The following is a 25,135-nucleotide window of genomic DNA, read 5'->3' as shown; positions in this document are numbered from 1 at the left end:
GACACAGAGAAAAAATGTTTTCGATACAATAAAAATAAATGCAGAATAATCCTTAAAGTTTGTTTAAGCAGGATATCTACCTTATTGGTACGAATAAAATAAAAAAATTATAAAACCAGCATCTGTATGTATGTCGTGAGTGAATATTTGTATTTACATACTTATTATCTACACAATTTGTCGTTTTTCTTAATTAACTTTAGTTTACTATATAATAATATATTATCAATATATAATTATTTGAATATTATGAATTTAGTTCAAATAATATTATTATAAATGAATTTAATTTTAATTGTACGTAAATATGATATACTACTTTAAGTAGGTATATCAATTTCATAAAATATCTTTTGAAAGTATAATTATCAAACGAAACCAGTAATTGTATTTATTTTATTTTTTTAACATCATCCTGTATTTTAATAGCGGTTTAAGTATAACCGCTATTGGTTCCATTATTAAACTAATGATTTAGTTAGTATTCATTTAGTTAAATATTGACATAATTAAATTAACTTACTTAGGCTCTTGTATTATTACTTCTTGTTGACTATCTTTTGATTCCGATGAAGAAACTGATTCAATTTTAAACTCATTCTTAGAATCTGAACGAGCTTTGAGTACGCATTTGGGTTTTCGTTTACTATGAGGTACAAAACTGACTCTCTCGTTTTCCGGTGTCGTTTGTGTGGCTGCTTGTGCTACACCAGGGCACATTTCTACTTTCTGTTTACAAAAAATACAAAACGAAATAATTGAGATAACTTATATTACTACAAAGGTTTCATTAGAACTTTGCATCTGTTTCCTGATTTAATTATAACCAAATTAACAAACTTGTTTTACTATTAAAAAGCCACTAATGCGGGTAAACCATACGCGGACGACAGAGATTATGCTAAAGTTTAGATTCATTATATCAAAGCGAGGGACTAACAAAACAAATATAATCGTTATTAAAATATATAGATGTGTTTAAGAATTGTATAATTGTATCTAAATATTTTAAATATTATCTTAATTAGTATATAGTTGTAATTAAAATATTTAAAACAAATGTAGCTGATACCCATTGTAGACGCGTAATTTCAAATTAAACAGAAAAGGCATATATATTTTTTTATACTGAGACATAATTTTAATTGTTCACGGTGTACGTCATTTAATAATAGTCGTATAAGAATAACAAAACTGTACATTTTAATGAAATTGTTCAAAAACTTTTTTAATTAATGATTGACGTCACGACAAAAAGATCGCTATATTTTTTGGTCATCTGTTTAATATCGATGAGGTCAAAAGGACGGTTAACAATTGAAACTAATAATCTGGTATGGATGCGATGACGTACTGTCGGCATTTCCGGTTGGTCTGTCGAGCTCTCGACGGAAGTGGACAAGCTTGAGGTCATATGGGTGTCGATCGAAGACGAACTGGTGGTCGGAGGTGCTGTGGTATCGCTGGACGCCGATAGTGAATGGTTGTACGCCGTTCTTCTGGAACCTGGAACGAGTAATGGTACACGGTTATAAGCGAAGTGCGCATATTTATATATATTATTTGACTGCGATAAGTTTTAAAATGCCAGGAAATTAAATCTCAATATTTTCAACTCAGGTTACCATTTTTCGCTAACTTAAAAATAAAAATCTAATTAAAAATATGTAAATAATGAAATCTTTTAACTTATTAACTTAATAACTGACTTAACCTGATTAAAATTAATTATTCTGATTTAACCTGTGTACCTAAAAATATTTCGTTGACACATTATTTTTTTTTATTAAATTATTAAAATGATTTTTCATTATTTGGTGTACCATAAATTTTCGTTACTGCTGTATCAATCTTATTTATATATTGGTATAATATACGGTTGTATTTTACCAGCATAATACTGCTATTATGTTGAAAATGGAGCATTATTGACTATTTGATGAAAGTTGATCGATCAATATCAAACAACAATGTAACTATAATGCTCAAGTGCTTAACGTTGATTCCGAGAAAATAAATACGGTGTAATCTAAATAATGTTTTTGCCAGTATATATTATACAATTATATAATGCACTATAATTAAGTGTAATTTATTATATTAGCAATAGTATATAAGTCTAAAGAGATATAGGGTTGAATTTTGTGTAATATATGTTAATTACTATAATAATGACTGCATAAATTAAATAATAAAGTAATAATGTTTAAACGCCACTTAAATTTGCAATAATATGTAATATATTTTATTTTAGAAAATAATATTTAACCATTTAAACTAAACGGCCTATACATTGTTTTGAAAGTATATTTTCTGTTTACGGAATTATTAAAGTAGCACAGTTTTAATTCGGGTTGAGAGATGTGGAGGTGTGACCAACCTCGATTAAATTAGCTTTTATTCGAGGTACTTAAACACTAAACATACCCTTAAGAGGACGCAACACCCGCATGTGTTGTCCCCGTCTTATAATTGCGTAGCATAGCAAATTTACGCACAGCAGATCACGTTTAGCTTCGTTAGTTTACAAATTAGAGTGAATCAACCTATTATGAAACTTGATGGTAAGAACATTATGTGAGTTTGATAGATGGTTTTTTTAAGATTATTAAGTTTTTAAGCGAGTTATGAGCATTTTTAATTTACGCTATATCATATGCGCATATAACTCGTTAAAAAATTGAACTATAGTAAAAAAAACTAACATACAAACACAAATAACGTGGTTACTATCAATTTTTATGATAATAGTTAATTCACTCTAATTTTTAAACTAACGGAGCTAAACGTGATCTGCTGAGTGTAATTTGCTATGCTACGCAATCGTAGGAGACAACATATATGTGTTGCATCCTCAAAAACCCTAAATGCATCATTAAACGGAATTATATTATCATCGATATTATTAATATTATATGAGTAATAATGTATACTATAACTAATCTACTCACTCATGACTTCCGGTTTGCTCGCGTTTTTATAAGGTTGTTGTTTAGCCGCAGCTGCGTACTTGTTTCCGGCCGTTTTGCGCGGACTACTAGGCGGTATCATCACCATGTTTCCGTTACTCAACCTGCTGTCTTGGCCGACCGCGACGGGTCGGTGATACGGCACCGGCAAAGGGTTGGCGTTCAATCTAGAAAAGTCAACAAATTATAATATTTTATAGTCATATCGGTTCAAATAATGTTAATGCGAACGCTATCGTCGACGATTTCTCGCTATACTTACCCTTCTATTGCTTTCACGTCCTTCTTCCGTTTCGGCGAGTACTGTTTTTCCAATTTTTCGATTTTGATATCGTTGTCATCTGAAAATCACAAATGACGCATACTTTAGCCCCTGAAGTAATCTATAATTATCGAGAGAATCCTGATACACCAATTGAAAATAGAAAGGGCACCGTGTTAAATAGAAAAGTACGTTTATGAAAAACATTTTGGTCTATTATCTCGAATATATTATTAAAGCTATCTCTAGAGTCTTCGAATACAATTTTAAGGTTATTGTGAGTGGCTTTACGCTTGGTAGAAATGAAAATAAAATAGAAATTATTGTTAAGAAACATGATAAATGTATTATACGTTATAAAATATGAATGCCACATAATTGAATGTTTCCAGTTAAATACGCTTTGAATCATGAAAAAACACGAATGGACTTAATATTATCTCACCCGTCGTGTCCAACTGCTCGATCACGTACAAACTCGAATTGAAACGTTGAGGCTGTGTGTTGGCGTTGTTACTTCTGTTGGTCACTTTCAGGTCTCTAATCTCGTTGTCTATTCGCTGCACGAAAGACCGCTGGTCTTGTCGTTCTATTTCTGTAAACAATTTTAAATGTAAATTTCGACCGATTTCACGTGGGTTTTCGTGATAATAATATTATAGTTCCAATATTCAATATCGTAAATTTATCTTCGGACAAGTGACGACTGTACTCATTCTGTTAATTGTCATACTTACATATGTCTGTACGTCGATTTTAAATACATGCCTACAATAAATTTTCGATATTTTTATTACACCTTTTTTAGTATTATCGGCTGGTTTGACCGGGTTCACGAAAAGCGACTATTTTTTTCATCTCCACTATTTATTCACGTGACAATCAAATTCTCAAAAATTATTATTATTATTTATTTGGGGGCCTATTTATACTTTAGAATCTATAGTATTCTATGACTGGTCTGGTTTTTATCAGAACGGTCATAACTGGATAGGAACTTTTGGCCCAGTCTCATGAAATAAATCTAGTGTAACGGTTCAGTTTAGTTGAATAAAATAATTTTTTTCATAAGCAGATCAATTACTTTGTAAGTATTACTTTCTAAAAACATATTATTTGATTGAGTATACTAACATATTACACGTTTGCCGGTTCACGTTGCCGAATATAATTCATTAGTAATATTTTAATAAGTCATTACAATAGTTTAATTTATTTTCAAAAATAATAAATATATGGTTGGTAGTACACCTTAACGAAAAACGCTAATGGAAAACAATTCCAACGACATGTATACATCAATTAAAGCACCCTCATCGTCGTCATGAACATGTTTGGGTTTGCATACATGCATGAGCTATGTACATTTTTTTGAGGTCATTCTCATCTGTACGGCAGTGGCGGAATGTAATCGTATGTCGTATGTGTAATATTTATCTATTAATACTTTTTTCCAAGTATGCATGCGGCTATACTACATAGGAATGCGTTTGTTCATACTTGAGTCGAGGAAATTCGTGTCTAGAATAACGCTTATGGGATATTAAATTAAATTAATACATAATATTTCCAGGAAAATTATAAACGGAACAATCGCGACGCGCTGTCTCTACGATAATTAAAAAATAGTGTGCATACCGATGACTATTAGCTGGACAGAAAATAGGAAATAATACAAAATTTTTGTACAGATAACTATTTTCGTATTACTCTCGCGTTGGATTTTACAAAAATTATAATTCAAAATATACGAATTATAACAGCGAATTAGAATATATGACGCTTATTGAAGGTGAATAATTGGTTTTCTTATATTTCCCCGAGGAGCGGTCTGCATTATATCATTACTATATTATCATTATTTGTATGCGTTAAATAGTCGTTTTTGCGAGGTTGTTGTTTGAAAAAAAAAAAAACTTAATATGTATGTATTGTATTCAGCGCGAGTCGAGATGGCGACAGTACGGAGAGCGCGAGCGGATTATCGGCCGACAACATAATTTGCGTAATAAACAGAATGTGTGTTTACGGTATTAATAAGAACGTATGCGCCACCGGAAATTTCGTTTCGCGCACGAGATTACGGAAAGAAAATATAATAACAACGATTTTAATGTGTACACTGTGCGCGTGCACATAATATTATGACTGGTACGCAAACGTCGAGATGAACAGTTAGCCGCAAAGACTGAAATAGGTACGGTGTACGCGAGTTTAAGATAAAAACCTTAGTAAATTCAATACACATAATACGAGAAAATAAGGAATCCCGAATTTTAAAACTATCATTAATTGTGTTTTTTTTTTCGGGAAAAAAAATAACCATGATTACATTTTAATATTTTGGAGATTATGATATTATATTGTTTTAAATACTTCTTAAAAAAAAAGAATTAGCTGTTCGACAAAACACTGATTACTTACTGTGTACCTACTCTGACTTGTAAATTAAATACCGGATATAATATTCAAAACGGTTATGACATTTTTTCTCCTTTAATTTTTAAATAAATATTTTATAGTTCTGAAATAGCACTATAAAAATTCCTGCAGTATAATAAAACCTATAATATGCGTCAACGCGTTTTAATGAATTGTCTTTATAATTCCGTAATTATGCGATAAACACTTAAGAACGTTGATAATATCCTGTTCCGGATCACCTGATCGAATATAATACAATTATTTATTCAATATTTTCAATACCTACAACGTTTTTTAAAAACACTGGTGAAACTTTGTCTTACTATTGTATTATTGCACTTATTACGAACCATTTTCAATAACTTTTATAAAACAATTTATATTTTCATTTACTATTATAAATTTACAACATAAATTCGTACACTAATATATACAGTCATATTGTATTCACACAGGATGACTGTGACAGACTTTGTTGTCAAAACAATCGAGCCGTTAGGTTTTGATTAGGTAACTTTAGGTATACTTTTGATGAAATGATTGCGGTCGAAGTGTGTATAATTTTACTCAAATCTAAAAACTTAAACGCTAATTTTAAACATATATATCTTCATGATCAAGAAACTCAAAACAAAGTTTCCTTGAAAAAAATCTATTATTATTGTTGACGTTTCAGTATAAAAAAGTATATTATTTATATAAGTTGTCGCATTATCATATCTGCAGGTTACAATATAATAACAAATATTTTATACCATAAACAAGTTATTACGTTTCGTTGAGTTATGTCAAACGGAAAATTACATTTCGAGAACATTATTTTTTTTTTTTTCGTTATAATGATAATAAAAATAATAATTATATAATACATATATATATAGGTACGGTAGTTATTTACTTTAAACGCACAGGGCAGGACCGCCCCAAAAAGAGAATGAGAAACGCGTGCGAGGTTGCGGAGGCGGTGTATAGAAAGCGGGAAGCCTTAAGCTCGAGGGAGACCACTGCAGTAACTCCGACCAAAGCTCTTTAACTGTGTCCTTTGAAATTTTGTTTACAAGTCGTCAACGTATGCTATTGACGTTTTTCTCGTGTATAAAGTTGCCGGCCGTGCAACGCATAAGAGACCGACAAAGATTACGCTGCAGGTATAGTATATTATAATACATAGTCAAGTTAATCTATTATATAAAATAAACACGGGACCAGCGGGGAAAATGAACCGGATATTCACCTGAGGCAGAAGTTATATTATACATACAGAGTGATTCATCGAGCAAACTCGCTCCAATCATCACTTGTTTCTATTTCGATAACGCAGTTATTTAAAACATGATTTTTGGAATTTTTATACAAACACCTATTAATTTTCTTATACTTTTCTGTTATAAATTTGTTAACAGCTAATTTTTCTAAAAATTTCAACTTATCAAAATCAAAATTTGAATAAAAAGTTTTCGAGTTATTATTAACTTTTTGTACAAAGAATAAAAGGCCCATATTATAATGATGGGTTTGGATGCGATTATACGGATAACGTAGTGGTGATGGGTATCACAAATATTTCAATAACAGATAATCCACTCGTTTGAATTTTCAACAAACGTACATCAAATTTTTAAAAGTATTATTTTGTTTTAGAAAAAATATCCAATAATTAATATATAGTAAAATCCGGAAGTTCTCATTTAAAAAACTAAAGTTCATACACTGCGGGAGACTTCTAAAGTAGTACAAACACTGCTGTCAAACATTTAAAGGTACTGAAAAAATGGAGGTGAGCATGCTTGATGAATCACCCTGTATATAGTGTTGCTAAGTATATTGATTGTGTTACGTGGTTTACGTCAAAACCGTTGGAAAAGTTAAGCATTTCGAATATTCCGTTTGGAAGATTTTTAATCTTGATCTCAAACCACGCCGATAGATACCCTTCTACCTATATTAAAAGCATTTTTTGACTAGTTAAAATGAAATTCTATGCATTTTTATTAAACGTTTATTCTTACGATATTATATTTACGTTGCTTCATTGCCGCTTTGATTCATAACAATGTATAACATCCGTTGTATTGAACAATTTATTGTAAAGATATACTCAATGATCTTTGTACAAAGTTGTACATTTTAATATTAATTTATAATATATTATATACAACATACATTTATATAAACATTGAAAGAATAATAGAAGATAATATTATACACAAAAAATTAAAAATGTATACCAGTCCTAATTATTATTATTATTATTATTAAGAAATATATAAGTAATTCTAATTAGAATTTTTCCATTATTTGGTCGATTTCATTTTTGGAATTTAACATTTTTTTAAATATTATACCGAATACTATTAATAGTTATATTTTAATATCCTTATTCTTTGTATTAATACATTATTGAAATCATGACTTGACGGCACAATCAACAAATTTGCTGTCAAAGGATAATTTATTTTTTTAATATAAAATTCATCGAAGAATTCTTAATCGTGGCTTAATTCGTAGAAAATGTTAAAATGTTATAATACAGACGTTTTATTGAAAACAGCCTTCAGGTAAATCTAACGCTACGCATTCACAATATCTAGTTTTTTAATACTATAATATATAACACCTAAGTCCTAAATATAACTACATATAATAAACCGGTAAAACTTTAAAACTCAAAAACTTCTACAATTATGAAGAAAGAGTCCTCTTGAGATTGTCTGTACCCTATATAACGAACCCTCATTATACTACAAAAACTCAATAGGTAACTTAACATTTATTTTACATTTGTCTCCTCGATTTACAATTTAATCTTTTATGTTTTCCGGGCATAATACTATTATATGAATCATCTGATTACTTAATATATACAAATGGTATTCATGATTTATTTTGTTTTTGTGATTATTATTTTTACTAATAATTTAAATAAAATTGCGTGTATACTTTTACGTAGTTGTATTAGTTATAATAATATAGTCTAGTACTATGTATACATAAAAGTATTAAATACGTATAGTAATAATTTAATTAGATATTCAAATAAAACTATGATTAATGTAAATACGTTGAGTTCTTCAAATCTATTTCAAACTTAATCAACTGTATCATACATATTAATTATAGCAAGTTAAATATTTCTTATACAATTTAAATTACATAATATTTACTGAAAAAATTTTTATTTTTATTTTTAATGATTTTTTAAAGCCAAGAAACAAAATACAAATTTTTAGAAGCAAATAGAAAATTATGTAGTTTCTTTCGTTGTAATTATAAAAATAAAATTATGTCTCAAATATTAAGGGTTTATAAGAATTTTAGAATTGTGATTGCTGTTCAAGTTAGTTTTTATGAAAGTAATTACCGTATCCCTAGAAATTCATTTTTAATTTTAAAATTGGCAATAATATCATCTTCAAAAGAAAAAAATATATTATAATATATTTATGATACTAAAAATAAATATTTACAGTTTTGATGAATAAAAAATACCTAATAAGTTGAAAGTTGGCTATAACTATAGAATTTTGTTATTGAGTAAAGTATTATTTGAAAGGTTTAATATAGTTTATGGCTTAAATAACTTATAAGTACCGTTTATATTTTTCAAAAATATTAAATAAAATAAAATTCAAAGGATAGGGTTAAGAGTATTGGATGTCAGCCATTTTATATTTTACAGTTATTAAAATAGGTAAGGGTTTGGTTTATTTAGCATCTCGGATAAAGTTTTCGGAAAAGGTAATAATATTATATTCGAATAAATGTATACGCACAATACGTACGTCGTACATGTTATGGACTCACATAAATTTCAAACAAATCATTAAGTATAAAAAAATCATTATTTAAAATTAATTAATTTATTGATTATTTCCGAGAAAATAAGCTAAATTATTTACATGTATATACTGCTGCAGCTACTAAGAGGAAACGTCTACTCGTTGCATTTTTCATGGACTGCTCGTAGATATTGTACCTTTGAAAGTTATTCGTTTCCGAGTAAATTGAAATGTATATAATATTATGTTAAACGAAATCCTGACAGTCTACATATAATAGATTCGTTAAGGATTTTCGAAGAAAATGTGATTGAATTACACCCAAAGCTAGGGCTAAGCTAGGGAGTACACATATAGGTATGATGATAAAATATGTATATCAAATAATAATATAAATATGAAATACTTTCCATATTGCAGTATTAGGCAGTAAGTTTAAGTTAACAGTGGTATTAAAGTAAACCTTAGTTTTCGATGATAAATGTACATAAAAATAAAACCACGTATTTCGTGTAAAACTAGACTCAGGTTTATAAAACGAGATTAAATTATAATTGTATCATAAATTAAACAGTCAAATAAAAAAGTCAAATTTAAATAACAAAATAAGGTATTTATGGTGTTTGAGTTATTGTGAGAAACCAAATTCCGCTCGCACGTTCTCGCTAAGTGACGTTTCAGCGCATAACATGCTCAAGCTAAAAAACACGCACATATGCTATCTTTAATCAATAATTTGGCGTCGGTTACAATTATATCACACAACAATATTTATAATATACATATATCGCGAGCTCGGGGTGACTTATTAACAAGATATATCGGGTAAAATAAGCATTAATAATTTACACTGTATTATAGTAATTGATAATTTTGGGCTTTCGTCCAGATATATTAAAGTCGCCTGGCACGCGGCCCGAGTGTGTAGAGTTCTCCTTTTTCGGCGCGCGTATTTACCGCGGTACATAGGTAGGTAGGTAATGACTTTTGGCGGGCCCGCAGGAGACGTTTATGGGGCTCACGTCAATTTATTAAATTCCTTCTACGGCGAAATTCGCTTCCACACGTACACACGTGCCTAGCCCATAATAACGTACACGCGCACGGAGGTTTTAATTACAGTTTAACGGATGCGCGCGTCCGTCCGCCGGTGCCGCCGCAAATCGAGTTACCGCCGTACGCGTTTAATTTACCGACCGAAATTCAAAACAATCTGTGCGCTTGTAATGCTATTATGTACGAGTGCAACAAACAAATTAGCCGTGTTCAAGCGGCGGAATTCATCACGATTACAACGTTTTCGCGGGCATCACTCGGTCGGTGGATGACGGTCGAAGGATACGCGGAGGGGAAGGTTATAGGTATCGTTCTATGCACTAATGATATGGCAAACAATGGAAACGTTATACGAGCATGCGAGCGTGTGTGCGATATTTATTGTTTATGTTTTCATCGAAATAGTATATGTGTATAGCGTTTAGCCGAATATAGGTGTACGCTATATATATGATAATGTGTGTACTTAATAAATGTGCACGGTATGTGTGCGCGTATTACAACGCTGTGTATGCGGACGCTGCGATATCCCGAGAACGCTAAACTTCGATGGTCTAAAAGCACGTCATCGTGTATCATATTATACGGTCGGGGAGGGTTCGTCAAACTGCAGTTTATATCCACCCTTATCGTTGTACCTGCATCGGGTTTTTGTATTCGAGCACAGCGATCGTTAATTATTTTTTCAACGTTCGTGGGATATTTATAAAATTTAAATAATTTTGTAATTATTATATGTTTTCGAATAATTTAGTGATCACGAAATCGAGCAATTAATTATATGACCAACGTACAATCGAGTGCAAAATATCGGTACCTACCAACGATGAGCACTGCAGCTATATCGTTATGGTTAAATTATATTGTAATAACATTATTATAGGTAAAAATGATATATCGACGATTAAACACGCGTAATTTTGTTTTATTCGAGGACTTATAGCTACTGTATTTTAAAAGTCGAACATTTTGAAACTAAATTTATTCGAACATATACCTATATTATTATACCACATTAGCACTAACGTGCTATTAAAAATACGTTTCAGTTTATACTGCAAGTATAGTTAATTCACGAGACAATGAAAAGTTGATTATTTAATGAATTCAAAATCATAATCAGCAATAAGACGATCGCTCTGCATCTATTGTGCTATCATTTCACTGGTTTATATTAACTTTATTGATGATAACACGCGTCGCGCTGTGTGAATATCGTGGCAACGATACGAAACGTCGTTTGTTTGTTTACCCATTCAATATTAAAATAAGTAGACATTTATATTTAATACGTACAATGTGCCTATATCTTAGTATTATTTCGATGAATCTAGACAATCCAAATGCATTAATGGCATATATTTGTGTAAAAGTATTTCAGACAGTTTAACTATGTATATACTACCTACCATGGAGCAAACAATACTCGTGTTATTAGAAAATTTGCATTTCAATTTATTTAATATATACTTTTGTTCTGACGAAAATGTGTGTATTGTGCCTGCCTTGAAAGAAATCATTTAGTTCATTCACTTAAAGCATATGCAGATAGTCCTATTATAAAGATTTTATAGTATATTTTCTATTTATTTATTTAAAACTATCAGAATTTCAAGAGAGATTATGAATAATATTTTTTAGATTGTGTTTTTTAACATTTTCTTCAATCTTTTTCATCACCTTTTGATGCAGTAAAGACGCTTTGATTTTCTTAAACAAAGGTGGTTTTTATTAGGTAGCAAATATGATTTAGTTAGTATTTCGAAGAAGGGGGGGGGGGTGTAAAAAGTAAAAATTACCAGAATTTTTGTTTATAATCAAGAAAAACAAACGGAAAAAAATAAGGAAAAATGGGAGTTTTTACAGAAATATACATTTAATCAATTTTGTTTTTTAATATAAAAAAAAAGATTTAAAAAAAAACACAATCTAAAAATCAACTCGTTATTTCACCCGAAATAAATTTTGATGATTTTAAATATATTGTATTTAAATAAAAAATATAACTTCTTATCATCACATTTTTATAATAGGACTATCTGAATATTTTAAAAGAACGAACTCAATATTTTGTATCTAAGGCAGGTGCAATATACATATTTTCGTCAGAACAAGCGTCTTACAAAATGATATATTAAATGAATTGAAATGCAAATGTTCTAAAAATACGTATTATTGTTTGTGTCATCGTAGTATAGTTTAATTGTCTGAAATAATTTTACAAAAAAACATGCCATTAATGCATTTTGACTGTCAAGATTCATTAAAAAGTTATTCAGACATAGTGAGCACTTTTAAGTGCAAGTTAATTTTTTAAAACCAAGTAAAGTTACACGGAAGTACGGGACCGTACTACGTAAACTATCCAAAATTTATTTCCTACAAAACATAGAGAAATGGCTATCAAATTCAAATAATTTTTCAAAATCGAAATAATGATATAACTAGAAGTTAATTAATTTTTACAAGTTTTTTCTGTACAAAAATATTTTTTGAGCTTACTAGGTATGATGATTTATTTAAAAGTAATTATATACGAGGTAAAAATGTTTCTTTAATAAACATTTAAAATCATAATTTTAACAAATTTTGCAAAATAGCGAATGATGTTATAGTAATTCAGAAAAATATTTATTCTTATACATAAGATTTAAAATGTTTAATACAAGGTTAATTATATATTTTTCAACAAAAATACAAAAAATAATTTTATCGAAAAGTCTAATTAATTTTTATGAACATTTCATGTTTAAATTTTTATGTCCGTTTCCACTATTCCCGGTGACCCCAGAAGGCGTCTAAAATGAACATGGATTCGTGATCTATTAATAGACTAGACTATCCCCCACCATTACATGCCATTAAGTACCATCAATGGATGGCCTCTTTACTAAAGCCCCTTTCTTAATTGATGTAAATAATCCTAATTTAATTTAACTAACTATTGTTGGTAACTATAGTCTATGTTATTTTGTCTTTTCTGTGTTATCTAATCACTTGTGTTAATTTTTAAAAATTATTTTACAGACTGTACAATTGTCTAATTTAAAAATAAAAAATATAAACATTTTTTTTATGAATTTCGATAAAATATTTATTTCTTCTCAATTGTTGATACTTTGTTGTATTTAAAAAAAAATAATAATAATAATATTAGTACTTGAAATGTTCACAAAATGTGATCATCATATGATAAAACGTTCAAAATTGTTTAATTTTTTTTGAGCAATTTATAGACATGAAAAATTTTCCTTTTTTTTAGTTATTTTTATTTTTTTTTTTTTTGAAAAGATCAATGAAAAAATATTCGTTGGGTTTAATTGTTTAAAATTGTATACAATAAAATATCACATAAAGTATTGTAATATCTGTATAAAATATTAAAAATACATAGTTCAATTTTTTTTTTTTTTTTATATATATTTGAATAAAGATTGTTTACAAAAATTGTAAAAATTGAAAAGTATTTTGTAGTTAGAAATTCATAAGAACTTTACTTTTTGTTTTCAACTTTTGAAAATATAATATAAAATTTCTCAAAATAGTTCATACTGCAGAAACCATAAAACGTAAGAAAATGTATAAAGGATATTACTTTTTATTGATGTTTAAAGTTCTATTTTCGATGAAATTACTTATTTTAAGATAAATTACGATATTAATTATTTTTATATAATTTAAAAATATTATTTCTGGGAACCTAAAACTTTTACGTACATAACATTATTATGAATTTTACTATACATTATGCCATGATAGTTTTGATTTATTTTAAGATATTTATATTAGGTATGAATCTATTTTGACAGTTTAACGGTATGTCGGTCTGCACAGAAAGATATTACTAAATAATGAGTTATACAAGTCGTTACATAATATATACATATTATTATAATAATTAAATACTACTAATATAATAAATTCAATATTTTTGGTATAAATTATGTAAACAATATACTTATAGTGATATAGCCTTACAGACCGAAAACGCTCAGAATCGTTTTTCGAAAACAATGATGCATCATTTTTCAATTCAAATTCAACATACCCATTATTATGGTCCATTGGACACTTAATTTACAGCTGAGCGATACCCATTAACTCGACTACCTTTTTTACACCTATACTGAATTAATTATTTAAATTGAACATTAAATAGTTTAACTACTGTATACAACATAATTTCAGAATTTGAAAGAAAAATGGATTCACTTAAACGAACATATTGTTATATAAACAATAATGGCAATAATTGTAACAATTTGTTATGTTATTTAAACTTATCAAAATATATTGGCAAACAATTATATCCAATACAAATTAATGGGGTTTGATTATTAATAACTATTAAATCTTTATCAGTTAACGACGACGGTGGAACGCCCGCCAACTTGTACCTACAGGTCTATAGCATTTATTTATTAAAAATCTAACGGTAATGTCTAAATGAGTAATTAATTATAATTGTATACGTCACTGAAAAGGCGCAGCGGCGTGTGAAAAGGTTCCTTCTTCCGTGTCAAATCGTATACGGATATTTTATTATATCAATAAATATTGAACGTTCACATATTATATAGGTACAATAAGATAGGTTATTTTATCCTGATTAATTGTATCGATTTTCCAGTAGTAAAGCCTTTACCCTAACAGTGGGTTTTAGAAGATAAGGGACATACTACCTATGGATTATAATATTAATGCATCAGCATTAAAACAATAATGACCGCGGTCAAACTTTCGGAGTTTCAAGACTTGACTTAATAGACTTAAAATGATAAATGATTTTTTTTGTTAAATATTTGTATTTATTTTGTTTAATCGTTGCTGTTAAAATTAAAATGTGCAATAGGTAGAATACATCGTGAAAAGCCAACGAAACATATGTTTAGTCAGCGTGGTAATGGCGCGCTCGACCACACGGTTGACCTGCATGGATTTGGTCGGACGATGTCTGTGACAGAGGATTATTATCTGCACTAGCTGTCCATGGGATTACTGTACATACAATCCACTCTCAATATACGACACTGACCTTAAAATTCGACTGGATTGAATGGTAACGCGGTTAAAGTATTAAATGTACTTATTTGAGAAGTTTAAACTATCATATTCTGTTTATTTTTTAACGTTTATAAGTTATCTAAACGTATATAACAAGAGTCGAAAACCTTTTTGATGTCAAGGGTCAAAAAATAAATGTTCATAGCCATACACCTTATTTTATTTACAGTAAAAAAAAATTTATCTACCAGAATAATGCGGTATTCCATATTTTTATACTAAGTATTACCGACGAATTGTAGGGTTGCCGATAACTGGTAGGTATATAATATAGCTACCTATAATCTAGACTCATTATAAACGAATACATTGTATTATGATGCCTTTTATCATATTATAGCTTTATATTTTATAATATTTTTGTCGCTATAGAATGTGGTTGCGCACAAACCTTTGCATTTTACCCCGCCACAACCACCCAAATCTCTACTTCACGACTACAGTCGTATGTGCAAAGTAACCACATCCTCTCGGAAAACGGTGTACACAGTAGAACGTTTGCGGCGGTCTATGCCGTTAGCATAGGCGTTGTAGAGGAAATACGCAATAATGCTAACAAAGATAAGTTACTGTAAAATTAGCATAAATATAGAATGTCAGAGCAATATTTGTTTTCTCTCTCAGACCCACAGGCAAAGAAAAACAAAATGTAAAATCTGTTCTACCGAACGCAAGTTGTCTATGTCAGTATGTCACACATAAACCCTAAAGTGTGCGTAGTCTTTCATAAACATAAACAATTTGTATTAAATTTTTTGAAAGAACAATTAGTCATATGAGCTGTATGAATATATTATGTCATACTCCCAAAGAATATATCATTCACTATATTTTTTATTGCCCAATACCAAAAAAACGACGATTTTGCGTGAATGAAGTTCGTCTACGCTTGCCCACGTGGGTCAGAGAGAAAAAACAAACAATGTGCTGACATCCTTTTGAAAATCGACTCACTCTGATCCTTTTCCGGTTTCAAATAGATGACGTGTGACGTGTCAGCTGCCAGTGACCAGGCTGTTGCGCACGATACGCCGCAGTGAGCCGCGGCGCACTGGTCGGAAAGCCTGATCCACACCCCCTCGCCGTTGGTCACCCTGTCCACGGCCTGAACGATGTTGCCCTGGACGAGCATACCGACAGGTGTGGCCTTGAACGTCGGCTGATTCCGGATGTTGTGTCCCGAAGCGCCGCACACCACGACTTTGTAGTCGACTGGTTGTCCTGCCGAGTGTTCGGGAGACGACTTTGGCTGCGGCGGTAGTAGTGGCGGTGGCGGCGGTGGTGTCGTCGGTGGTTGTGAAAGTAGCTGCGAAGACTTGGCTCTGAACAGAAAAAAATATACCGATTGCGGGTGAATACGACATAATTAGTGACATTTTATTGCATTACAATAATATTATAAGTGTATACATAATATTTATACATTATTGTGCGCAGTGGCGAGGCTTGAATCTGTCGGGTAGACGTCGAGAAAAAAAAATCAAACATAATGATAACGACATTATCAATGTTAAGACTGAAATAAACAGACCGCGAATTAAAAAGTAACTACGATAACGAGTTTACAGCGGCTGTCGATCCTCGTGCTGCGTAATATACACGATATTGTTTTAATAAACGCAAATTCGATATCATCTTGTTAGGGGACCGCATTCGAATAGCTATACTTATCCACGAGGTCTGCGCACAGGAAACTCTTAATATTTTCCCATAATATTCATAGAATGGTCTATTTTTTATTAAAAAATTATGATTCATTTTGACAACGTCTAAATGACTTCTCCGGGCTACACCGAGTTGATAAATACATAATATTATTTTTATTATTTACATAAAAAACGAATGTATTAATTTTTTTTATTTATAGCCTATTTTAACGTTTAGAAGTTATTGATGAAAATAATTAAGTCGTAAAATACAATTATCTTATAATTTAGTCATTTTGATGGTAATAATAATAGTGGGTTGCGACATTTCCTCGATTTTTATTCTTTATTAATATTGATTGTAAAGACTGAAAACTATTGATTTATTTAACACGTGTACAAATTATATACAAAAAATTAATACACGTGCATACACAATTTATAATATTTTGTATTAACAAACATTAGTTTTATGCTAACATTAGCACACATTAGCGAACGTCTATGAAGAGTAGGTACACAATTATTATAATGTATACGTGCGTGTATTATCATTTTGTGAACATAATGAGAATGTGACGTTTTTACGCCAATAATTTTAATTTAAAGAAAAATTTATTTGACGCAAACTGTGTAACTGTATTACCAGTAGTGAAGTTTATACAATATGTTTGTGTATCGAAAATCCAGAACCCACATTTTAGTGTTCATTAAAAGCATTCATATTAACTATTAAAAATTATATGGACTTTACGACCGTCATTAAACCCAGGTGTATAATATAATTTATATGCACAGCCATCTGTTTGCCGATAAATTGCAATACTGACGGTATCGGATTTTTGGATAGCTTTTTGACTGTGGAAATATTTTATTCGTAAAAACTTGTAATGCAAACAATAATTTAAATTTTCTTTTTTTTAAGCGCGTTCAGCCAGGACCCGTTCTAATTTGTATGCGGTTTTCAAAGAAAAAAATGTTATTGTTTGAGAGTGTGCGTCCACATCAATGACTAAAAGTAACACAATAATATGCATACTTGGAAATATATTTATTTGAGGACACGGTTTTATACATGCACACAATAGCATTCTTTGAGCAAATAACTTCATGTGTAATTTAGGTACACAACTTTATAAGTTTTGTTCTTCAATTATAGTAATGTCAATTAAAATGTACGTAGAGTATAAGTAATTGAATAAAAATATGCTTTGCTTAATGATTAAATTATGTTTTGCACTCATACTATACACACTTGTTTAATAGTAATTGAAACGTGAAGGACGTTGCCTTAAATAATTATTCGTATTTGTACACCAAGGAATTAAAACACTTATGAATTTGAATGTATAATTGAAAACAAATTATTGATTTCGGTTGTCCCGAACGTCTAAACAATTTAAAAACTTGTCAAAGTTTGATTAAAAAACTTTTATATTGTTTTACATTTTGTAAGAAAATTAAGAGATGAAAAAAAAATAACAGTTATCTTTTTGTATATATTACAATACTATATTATTATACTCGTACATTTTGTAACAAATGTAGGTACAATTAAAAACGAATAACTACGAAAGTGAAAATGGTGTCTAATTCTAATTTATGATTTTTTTTTTTTTCATATTATATTTTCATACGTATATTCTAGATAATTATTATTTCATTAGTTCTGAAGGCCGAAAAAATTGTAAAATGTAATTTTGCTTATAAGTTATAGCCCGTGTTGTAAAAATATAGTTGAAATAAAATAATCTGATGAGGCGATGACAAACTTTACTGTCATTACTCATGATAATAATTAATGAATTAAAATAAAATCAAAACACTGAATAGAAATTGGATATTAATTATTAAAACGTATGAAAAAACCTCTGACAAAACACGGACCGTATTAACACTAATTCATTAACATTGTATATATGGTTAACACGGTGCATAACAATAGTTCAACGACGTAATAATTAATGTTTTTTTTTTCGTTGATTGCGTTATATTATATACGATTAGTGTCGATTGTTATAAAATAATTAATATATGTCAAAACTATCTAAGTGTCTTGCTTAAATTTTTGTACATCGTAAAGCAATTTTTTCATTTGCAGTATGGCGTACGAAAGATTTTATTTCGAGTAGTGAAAATAAAAAAATAAAAATATCAAGTTCCTTATATTTCTAGACATGAGGCCAACGATATTCCACCGATCGTATACGACCGGAGAAAATTCAGTATTATAATTTAATAATATTATATATGTTATATTGTGCAAACACGTACGTTTCCCTGTTCGGCTGCTTCGGTGTGTCCGGTATCGCGACGGCCGCACGTTTGTCGTCGTCTGCGACGGCGGCGGCGACGGCTGGCGCTTTCGGTCCGCCGGTTTTCCCATTTACGGGCACCAAGAACTGTTCGTTGTTCAAATATTTGTTGGCCCTCATGCACCACGCTTCGACGTGCGGCGCGCTCCGCTGACAATGCCGTTCCACCGATTCCGAGTTTAATAGTACCCAATCACCGTCGTCGTTGCTCATCTGTAAAGATTATGTTTGCGATGATGGAGAAGAAGACGGAAAAACGACAAAAAATATTTACGAACAAGATGCACTTAACAAAATGATTTTTTTTTTTTTTTTTTTTTCAAAAAGCTTACTATTAATCTGAGATCGATATACTTAACATACCTATACATATTATTACATCACAAAACCGAAAGATATTTTTTTACGAGCGAAGAAACCGCTCAAAATTATTGACTGCGATTTGAAAACCTACATAACTAATTTTATTTTTCATTCCGACAAACAACAGGTATGGCGTTGAAGTTGTGATAAATTTGCACAGTCAAAAAATTTTTCTCAAACCCAATAAAATTCAAAATAATTATCAACTCGCAAAAAATATAGTAATATGACTATAGCATGTAATTTTATCAATCCGATAGTCATCATTATCTTTTACACATCAAACACATTTTTAATAGACAACTACTTGTGTTTGTAATTAATTAAGGCTTTAGCATATTATATTATGTTTTATGTGGCTGTTCAACTATTCCAAATATAAATATAATACTTATATTTTTTCGAGTATGACAATCTATGGTTGCGTAACTTCGGCGATGTAATATGCTTGCAATAAGAATAGTGCTATATATAGGTACTTATTAACGCATCACTAAAATTAATGAGTAATTCAAAAATGAAATATTCAATCTGATAAGTAATAATACATAATATGATACACTATATATAACTAAACAAATTATACAAGCTATGCAGACAATTTTAATGATTATTTTTTTTTTTCGTTTTCAAATTAAAATGCATTCAATACAAAAAATTATTTTTTTATAACTTTAAATTAAAATACGTTCACCACTTCGTTCAGAATTTAAAAAAGGAAGGGGTTTTAATTTACATTATAATTATACATATTTCCTCACAAAAAGTTTTACAGATTGTTACAGAACTTAATTAACATATTAATTGATTACAGGTCGCTTGAATTTTTGTTTTCAATAATTTTAGTCAATATCCTGATAGGTAATAATTTCAACACATCATCACTACGTTATAGAGTTTACTTTTTATATTTTATATTTGTTTATATTACAGCTATTTGATATGCATCGAGTGTAACTGTATTGATGTTAAACTCTGTTTGGCGGTTTGAAGTTTTTAACACCACATGGGAAACAACTGGAAATTGAATAAAAAAACATGACTACGGAACACGTTTCAAATAAAACAGACTCGATTACGATGCCAAACACTATGGCCGCAATAAACGTTTGTTAACTCATAAACACGCATTTAATGTACGAGTATTACAGGTTATGATAATAATGCGAAAAATACTGCTTAAGGGGGGGGGGGGGGTGAATATGAGCTCTTATCGTTTTTTTGTACCGACGTTATTGGAAAACACGCAGAGTATGTGCACTGTAAATATTATTACCTACGTATCGTAATATATTTTATTGTGCAATCTAATGAAAATACCTAATATCGAACAAAATGACAGAAGTGTAGCTAAATTGCCTATTCAAAACGCCGGGTAACTTTAATTTTTTTATTGAAATGCGTTTAGGAAATAATATTATTTTGATGGGATACAACAAAAAATAATAAATTTCTTAATATAGGCACAGACATCAAAGCGAAAGGTTTGGAATTAACGTGAAAAATGTAATAAAACTACACCTCTTAAATGGGTTATCGTGGATTTTAAAGAAAAATATCTTAGTATTAAACGTTCTTGTAAACAACAACAAAATAATTTTAAATCGGAAATAACGTCCAGCTATTCACATTGTTGAAATTATAATTGTAGAAGTTCCCTTGAAGGTTAAAAACAAACAATAACTATCAATAATATAGTAGGTCACGGCACAGCATTATTATTATTGAAAAATAATTTTTAGGTTTATAACATAGTAATGTGCACTTCAATATTAAAAAAGCGATTGAAAAACTCAACGGAATCAAAGCAGTTGTCGATTATAACTATCAAACGTTATATATTGTAAGACTTTGTCTATTTCATAGCGTGTATAAAATGTAACGTTATATTATATTATTCATGTAGAAAATGACTCTATGAACATTATATAAACGTGTGTCATAAGCACTCACCTCGTCGGTGTACCCGATGATCCCTTTAACAGGAACTACTCCGATTTGTTCGGACTGCAGGGATGGATGCGTTCGGATCCGAAGTCCTGCGCTATATTTGCCCACGTGCTGCAGCAATTTCGTGGCCGGAGACGAGTGCGTCAGTCCGTTGTCCGGAGGTTTGGCACCATTGAAAGGCGCTTCTTTCACGTCGATCTGTTTCGTCTGTAAACACATCACCGGTAATTAGGATGTTAAGGAAGTAAAATATCGTATTATTGTTATTATCAAATAATACTTTAGGTTCGCTCGTGTACTATTATTTATTTGATTACAGCGGAAATCGAACGTTGGAAGTGGACGTGCGCTCGTGTACATAACACATATAATGATATTATAGTATTCGTCGAAGTCGTGTACCATTTTTTCTCTTTCGATGTGTTATCCAAATCGGGCTTACAGCGCTGGACGGGTGTACCAGTATTATATTTATACGTTATAATAGACGCTCAGCGAAAAGCAATCATCGCTTTCGAAAATAAAAATATCCCGATGCTGATGCTCATCGTTTCGGTGCGTTGAAAGATCGTTCGACATTTGTCTAAGACCGGGCGAGCTCTCTTATAGGTTTATCCGGTGATTTTAGTGATAAATACTCCTGTGTTGGGAAGGGGAGTGGCGAACGCGCCGACTGATCGACGCTTTCGATTTATCACGACTATATATTATCATAATATGTAAAACGAGTTGCGTCTCGTACAACCAACCCCTTAAAAATCACAATACGTTCTCCACTGTAGCGCTAAGAAACGAGATAAACTAACCTACCTATATATGGTTCTACAACGGGACCGTAAACAAGAGGTGGGGACAAATGAGAATATTTTTATTTTGTCTAATAATTACAGAATTCAACTTACATTGACATTTTCTGATAGAGTTTTCACTACCATTAAAATCAGTTTAAGATTTTGACGGTATCGCCGAGCGTGTACCTTTGTACCGATGAAACGATTTTTCGTAAGTGGATATAAAATATCGATTAGTTTAATTCGACAAATATATTACATCATAAAGTGTATAATATATCTTCATAAAATCGTATTACATAATATTATTGCTCGCTTTCATTTTACATCAATACCGAAAACGATATTTTAGAAGTCCAACGTAAATTTGATTTCCATGGTATTGAGTGAGTGATATGATAAGTCTGTTTTATTATTTGTCATGAAGTTTTTATTTACTCGACTTTATTAGATAGGTATCTATTCTATTTTCCCCAGTTTTGGTCTATCTTAATTAAAACTCTAATATATAATTCCTGCGAGGTAATAAGATGTAACTTACTATTAAATAAGACGATTACTGACTACAGTATCCAAATATTTTATGATTTTTTTTTTTAATTGCATAATGACCTCTACTCTTAAATTTCTTTAATTTGGGATTTGTTCTTTTGCTAGTTGGTCTTCTATAGAATTATGTAATTGAACAAAAAAAAAAAAACGGTTTCGGTAGATTTTGATAAAGCCAGTTGTTTAACGAAGTTGTATTTTATTTTATAGGCCGTAACGAGTAAGTAATATTAAATATTGGTAAATATAAGTACTTGTTTTGTCAGTGGATAGCCGTCCACTTCCACCCTTATGTCGTAATAACCGATGGCCATTGGCGTCCAGCACACGGTGTAGGTTCCATTTCCTTGCGACTCCATCGGCAACTTTTCTGAGTCGCCTTTGGCCGACGGTGACGCCAGCCGGAGTTCTTCAAACGAATAATTCTCGTAATGCTATAAAATACATTACAATCGTGTAGAATATTATAAGCATTTTTCATTATTCATAAGTAGGGCTCGGATGTTGTTGCACTAAAAATGTTATAAAATTGATTGCATTATTGCTGTGAAAAAAACCCAAAATTGCACTTAAAAATTGCAATAAAAAAATATTTTGTACCAAAAAAATTAAAAAAAATATTAACGAGTAGATAATAAAAAAGATTCAAATTCAAATTCTCGTCAGTTGTCATTAAAAATCTAGTAAATTGTCCGGTTTTCTTATTTTTTCAGAAATCTACAAATAATTTTATTAAAAATTAAAGCTTTTTATTTAAACTATTTTTTGATTTTTTTCTACTAATTAAATGGTTTTTCCAGTTACCGCCGACGACGACGGACAAATAAGCCGTCACGAGTCACAACCAATAAAGCCCGACATAACCATAGATTAAACCTGTATAATCTAACAAAAAAAAAGTGAAAACACAAAAAAACACATAAAATTGTATTGAAAATGACAATAATTAACAAAATTGCAATAAAATTAAAAAAAGGTCAAAAATTGCAAAAAGTTGCACTTAAAATTTTTATGTATTAATTGGTACTCATTTGAAACAAATTTATAATCTACTTAGCAACGAATCCGAACAATAGAAAAGAAGTTGCAAATGCAACAACATCCGTGCCCTATTCATAAGTATTATCGCTAACATTTAGATAATATAAGACAGAGTATTCATTATGATTTATGATCCGTAGACGTTTTGATTTAATTAATTAATAATACAATTTGTTGTTTTATAATAACCGACTTCGATGATACAATAGTCGAGGTAATAAAATCAACATAATATTATAATTACGTTGTTTTATCTCGACAGCGCACATAATACGGTACAACAATAGACCGATGTTATTGTGTATGTAATATACACATTATTGTAATGCATGTAGTAGGTATATACGATGATTTGTAAAGACGGAATTAATAAATAAATATAATTTTTTTTTTTTGCGCCGTTATAGTTGTATACTTTTTGAGTGATAAACCTTTAAGCCGTAATTATTTCTAATTAAACGCGGACTTAATTAATTACTATCGCAGCCACTACTGTCGACAACAACAAATATATTGTAAGTCCGCACGAGTCCGGCAAGACCGAACGCATTAAAATAATAAGTTTTCGATAAATTTCCTTGAGATTAAATAACAATATGTACACAGTTACCACGATGGTTCGAGTTTTCAACAATTCGCCAATCATAGTAACTGAATATAACATTATTCTGACTACAATAAACTGTTGGTAAATCATATCTACGTACTTTCATAAATGTAATTGTTTGATATCTGAACTTGTCCTTGATGACCGCCTCGTACGGGACATACGTTTTTGGCACAGGGTGTCCACCGAAATACTTGTCATCCACCGTACCGGAACAAATGTCTATATATGGGTTGGCTTTGGATTTGCAGTTCGATTGAGTGAATAATTCCACCTGTTGTATGTAATAATAATGTAATATATTTTGAATTCAAGTATT

At 30.2% G+C, this 25,135-nt stretch overlaps 1 protein-coding gene across 2 annotated transcripts in view; it reads right to left on the bottom strand.

Moving 5' to 3' along the window:
* Positions 1 to 25,135, bottom strand: part of LOC114130748 (E3 ubiquitin-protein ligase MYCBP2) — a 272,960-nt gene that overhangs the window by 12,720 nt on the left and 235,105 nt on the right. For both annotated transcript variants that reach the window (XM_050203587.1, XM_050203594.1), the window contains exons 37-46: positions 24,917 to 25,090; positions 23,423 to 23,602; positions 21,832 to 22,035; positions 19,475 to 19,728; positions 16,509 to 16,876; positions 3,677 to 3,826; positions 3,232 to 3,310; positions 2,952 to 3,136; positions 1,355 to 1,506; positions 524 to 729 (exon numbers count right to left, since the gene is read on the bottom strand). In XM_050203587.1, the coding sequence (XP_050059544.1) occupies positions 524 to 729; positions 1,355 to 1,506; positions 2,952 to 3,136; positions 3,232 to 3,310; positions 3,677 to 3,826; positions 16,509 to 16,876; positions 19,475 to 19,728; positions 21,832 to 22,035; positions 23,423 to 23,602; positions 24,917 to 25,090 (1,952 nt within the window). The remainder of the gene's footprint in view (positions 1 to 523; positions 730 to 1,354; positions 1,507 to 2,951; positions 3,137 to 3,231; positions 3,311 to 3,676; positions 3,827 to 16,508; positions 16,877 to 19,474; positions 19,729 to 21,831; positions 22,036 to 23,422; positions 23,603 to 24,916; positions 25,091 to 25,135) is intronic.

This window comes from Aphis gossypii, chromosome 1, assembly GCF_020184175.1.
Source record: "Aphis gossypii isolate Hap1 chromosome 1, ASM2018417v2, whole genome shotgun sequence".
NCBI classification, from domain to species: domain Eukaryota; kingdom Metazoa; phylum Arthropoda; class Insecta; order Hemiptera; family Aphididae; genus Aphis; species Aphis gossypii.
The sequence above is the reverse complement of the archived record's forward strand: the minus strand, read 5'-3'. Positions and strand labels throughout refer to the sequence as shown.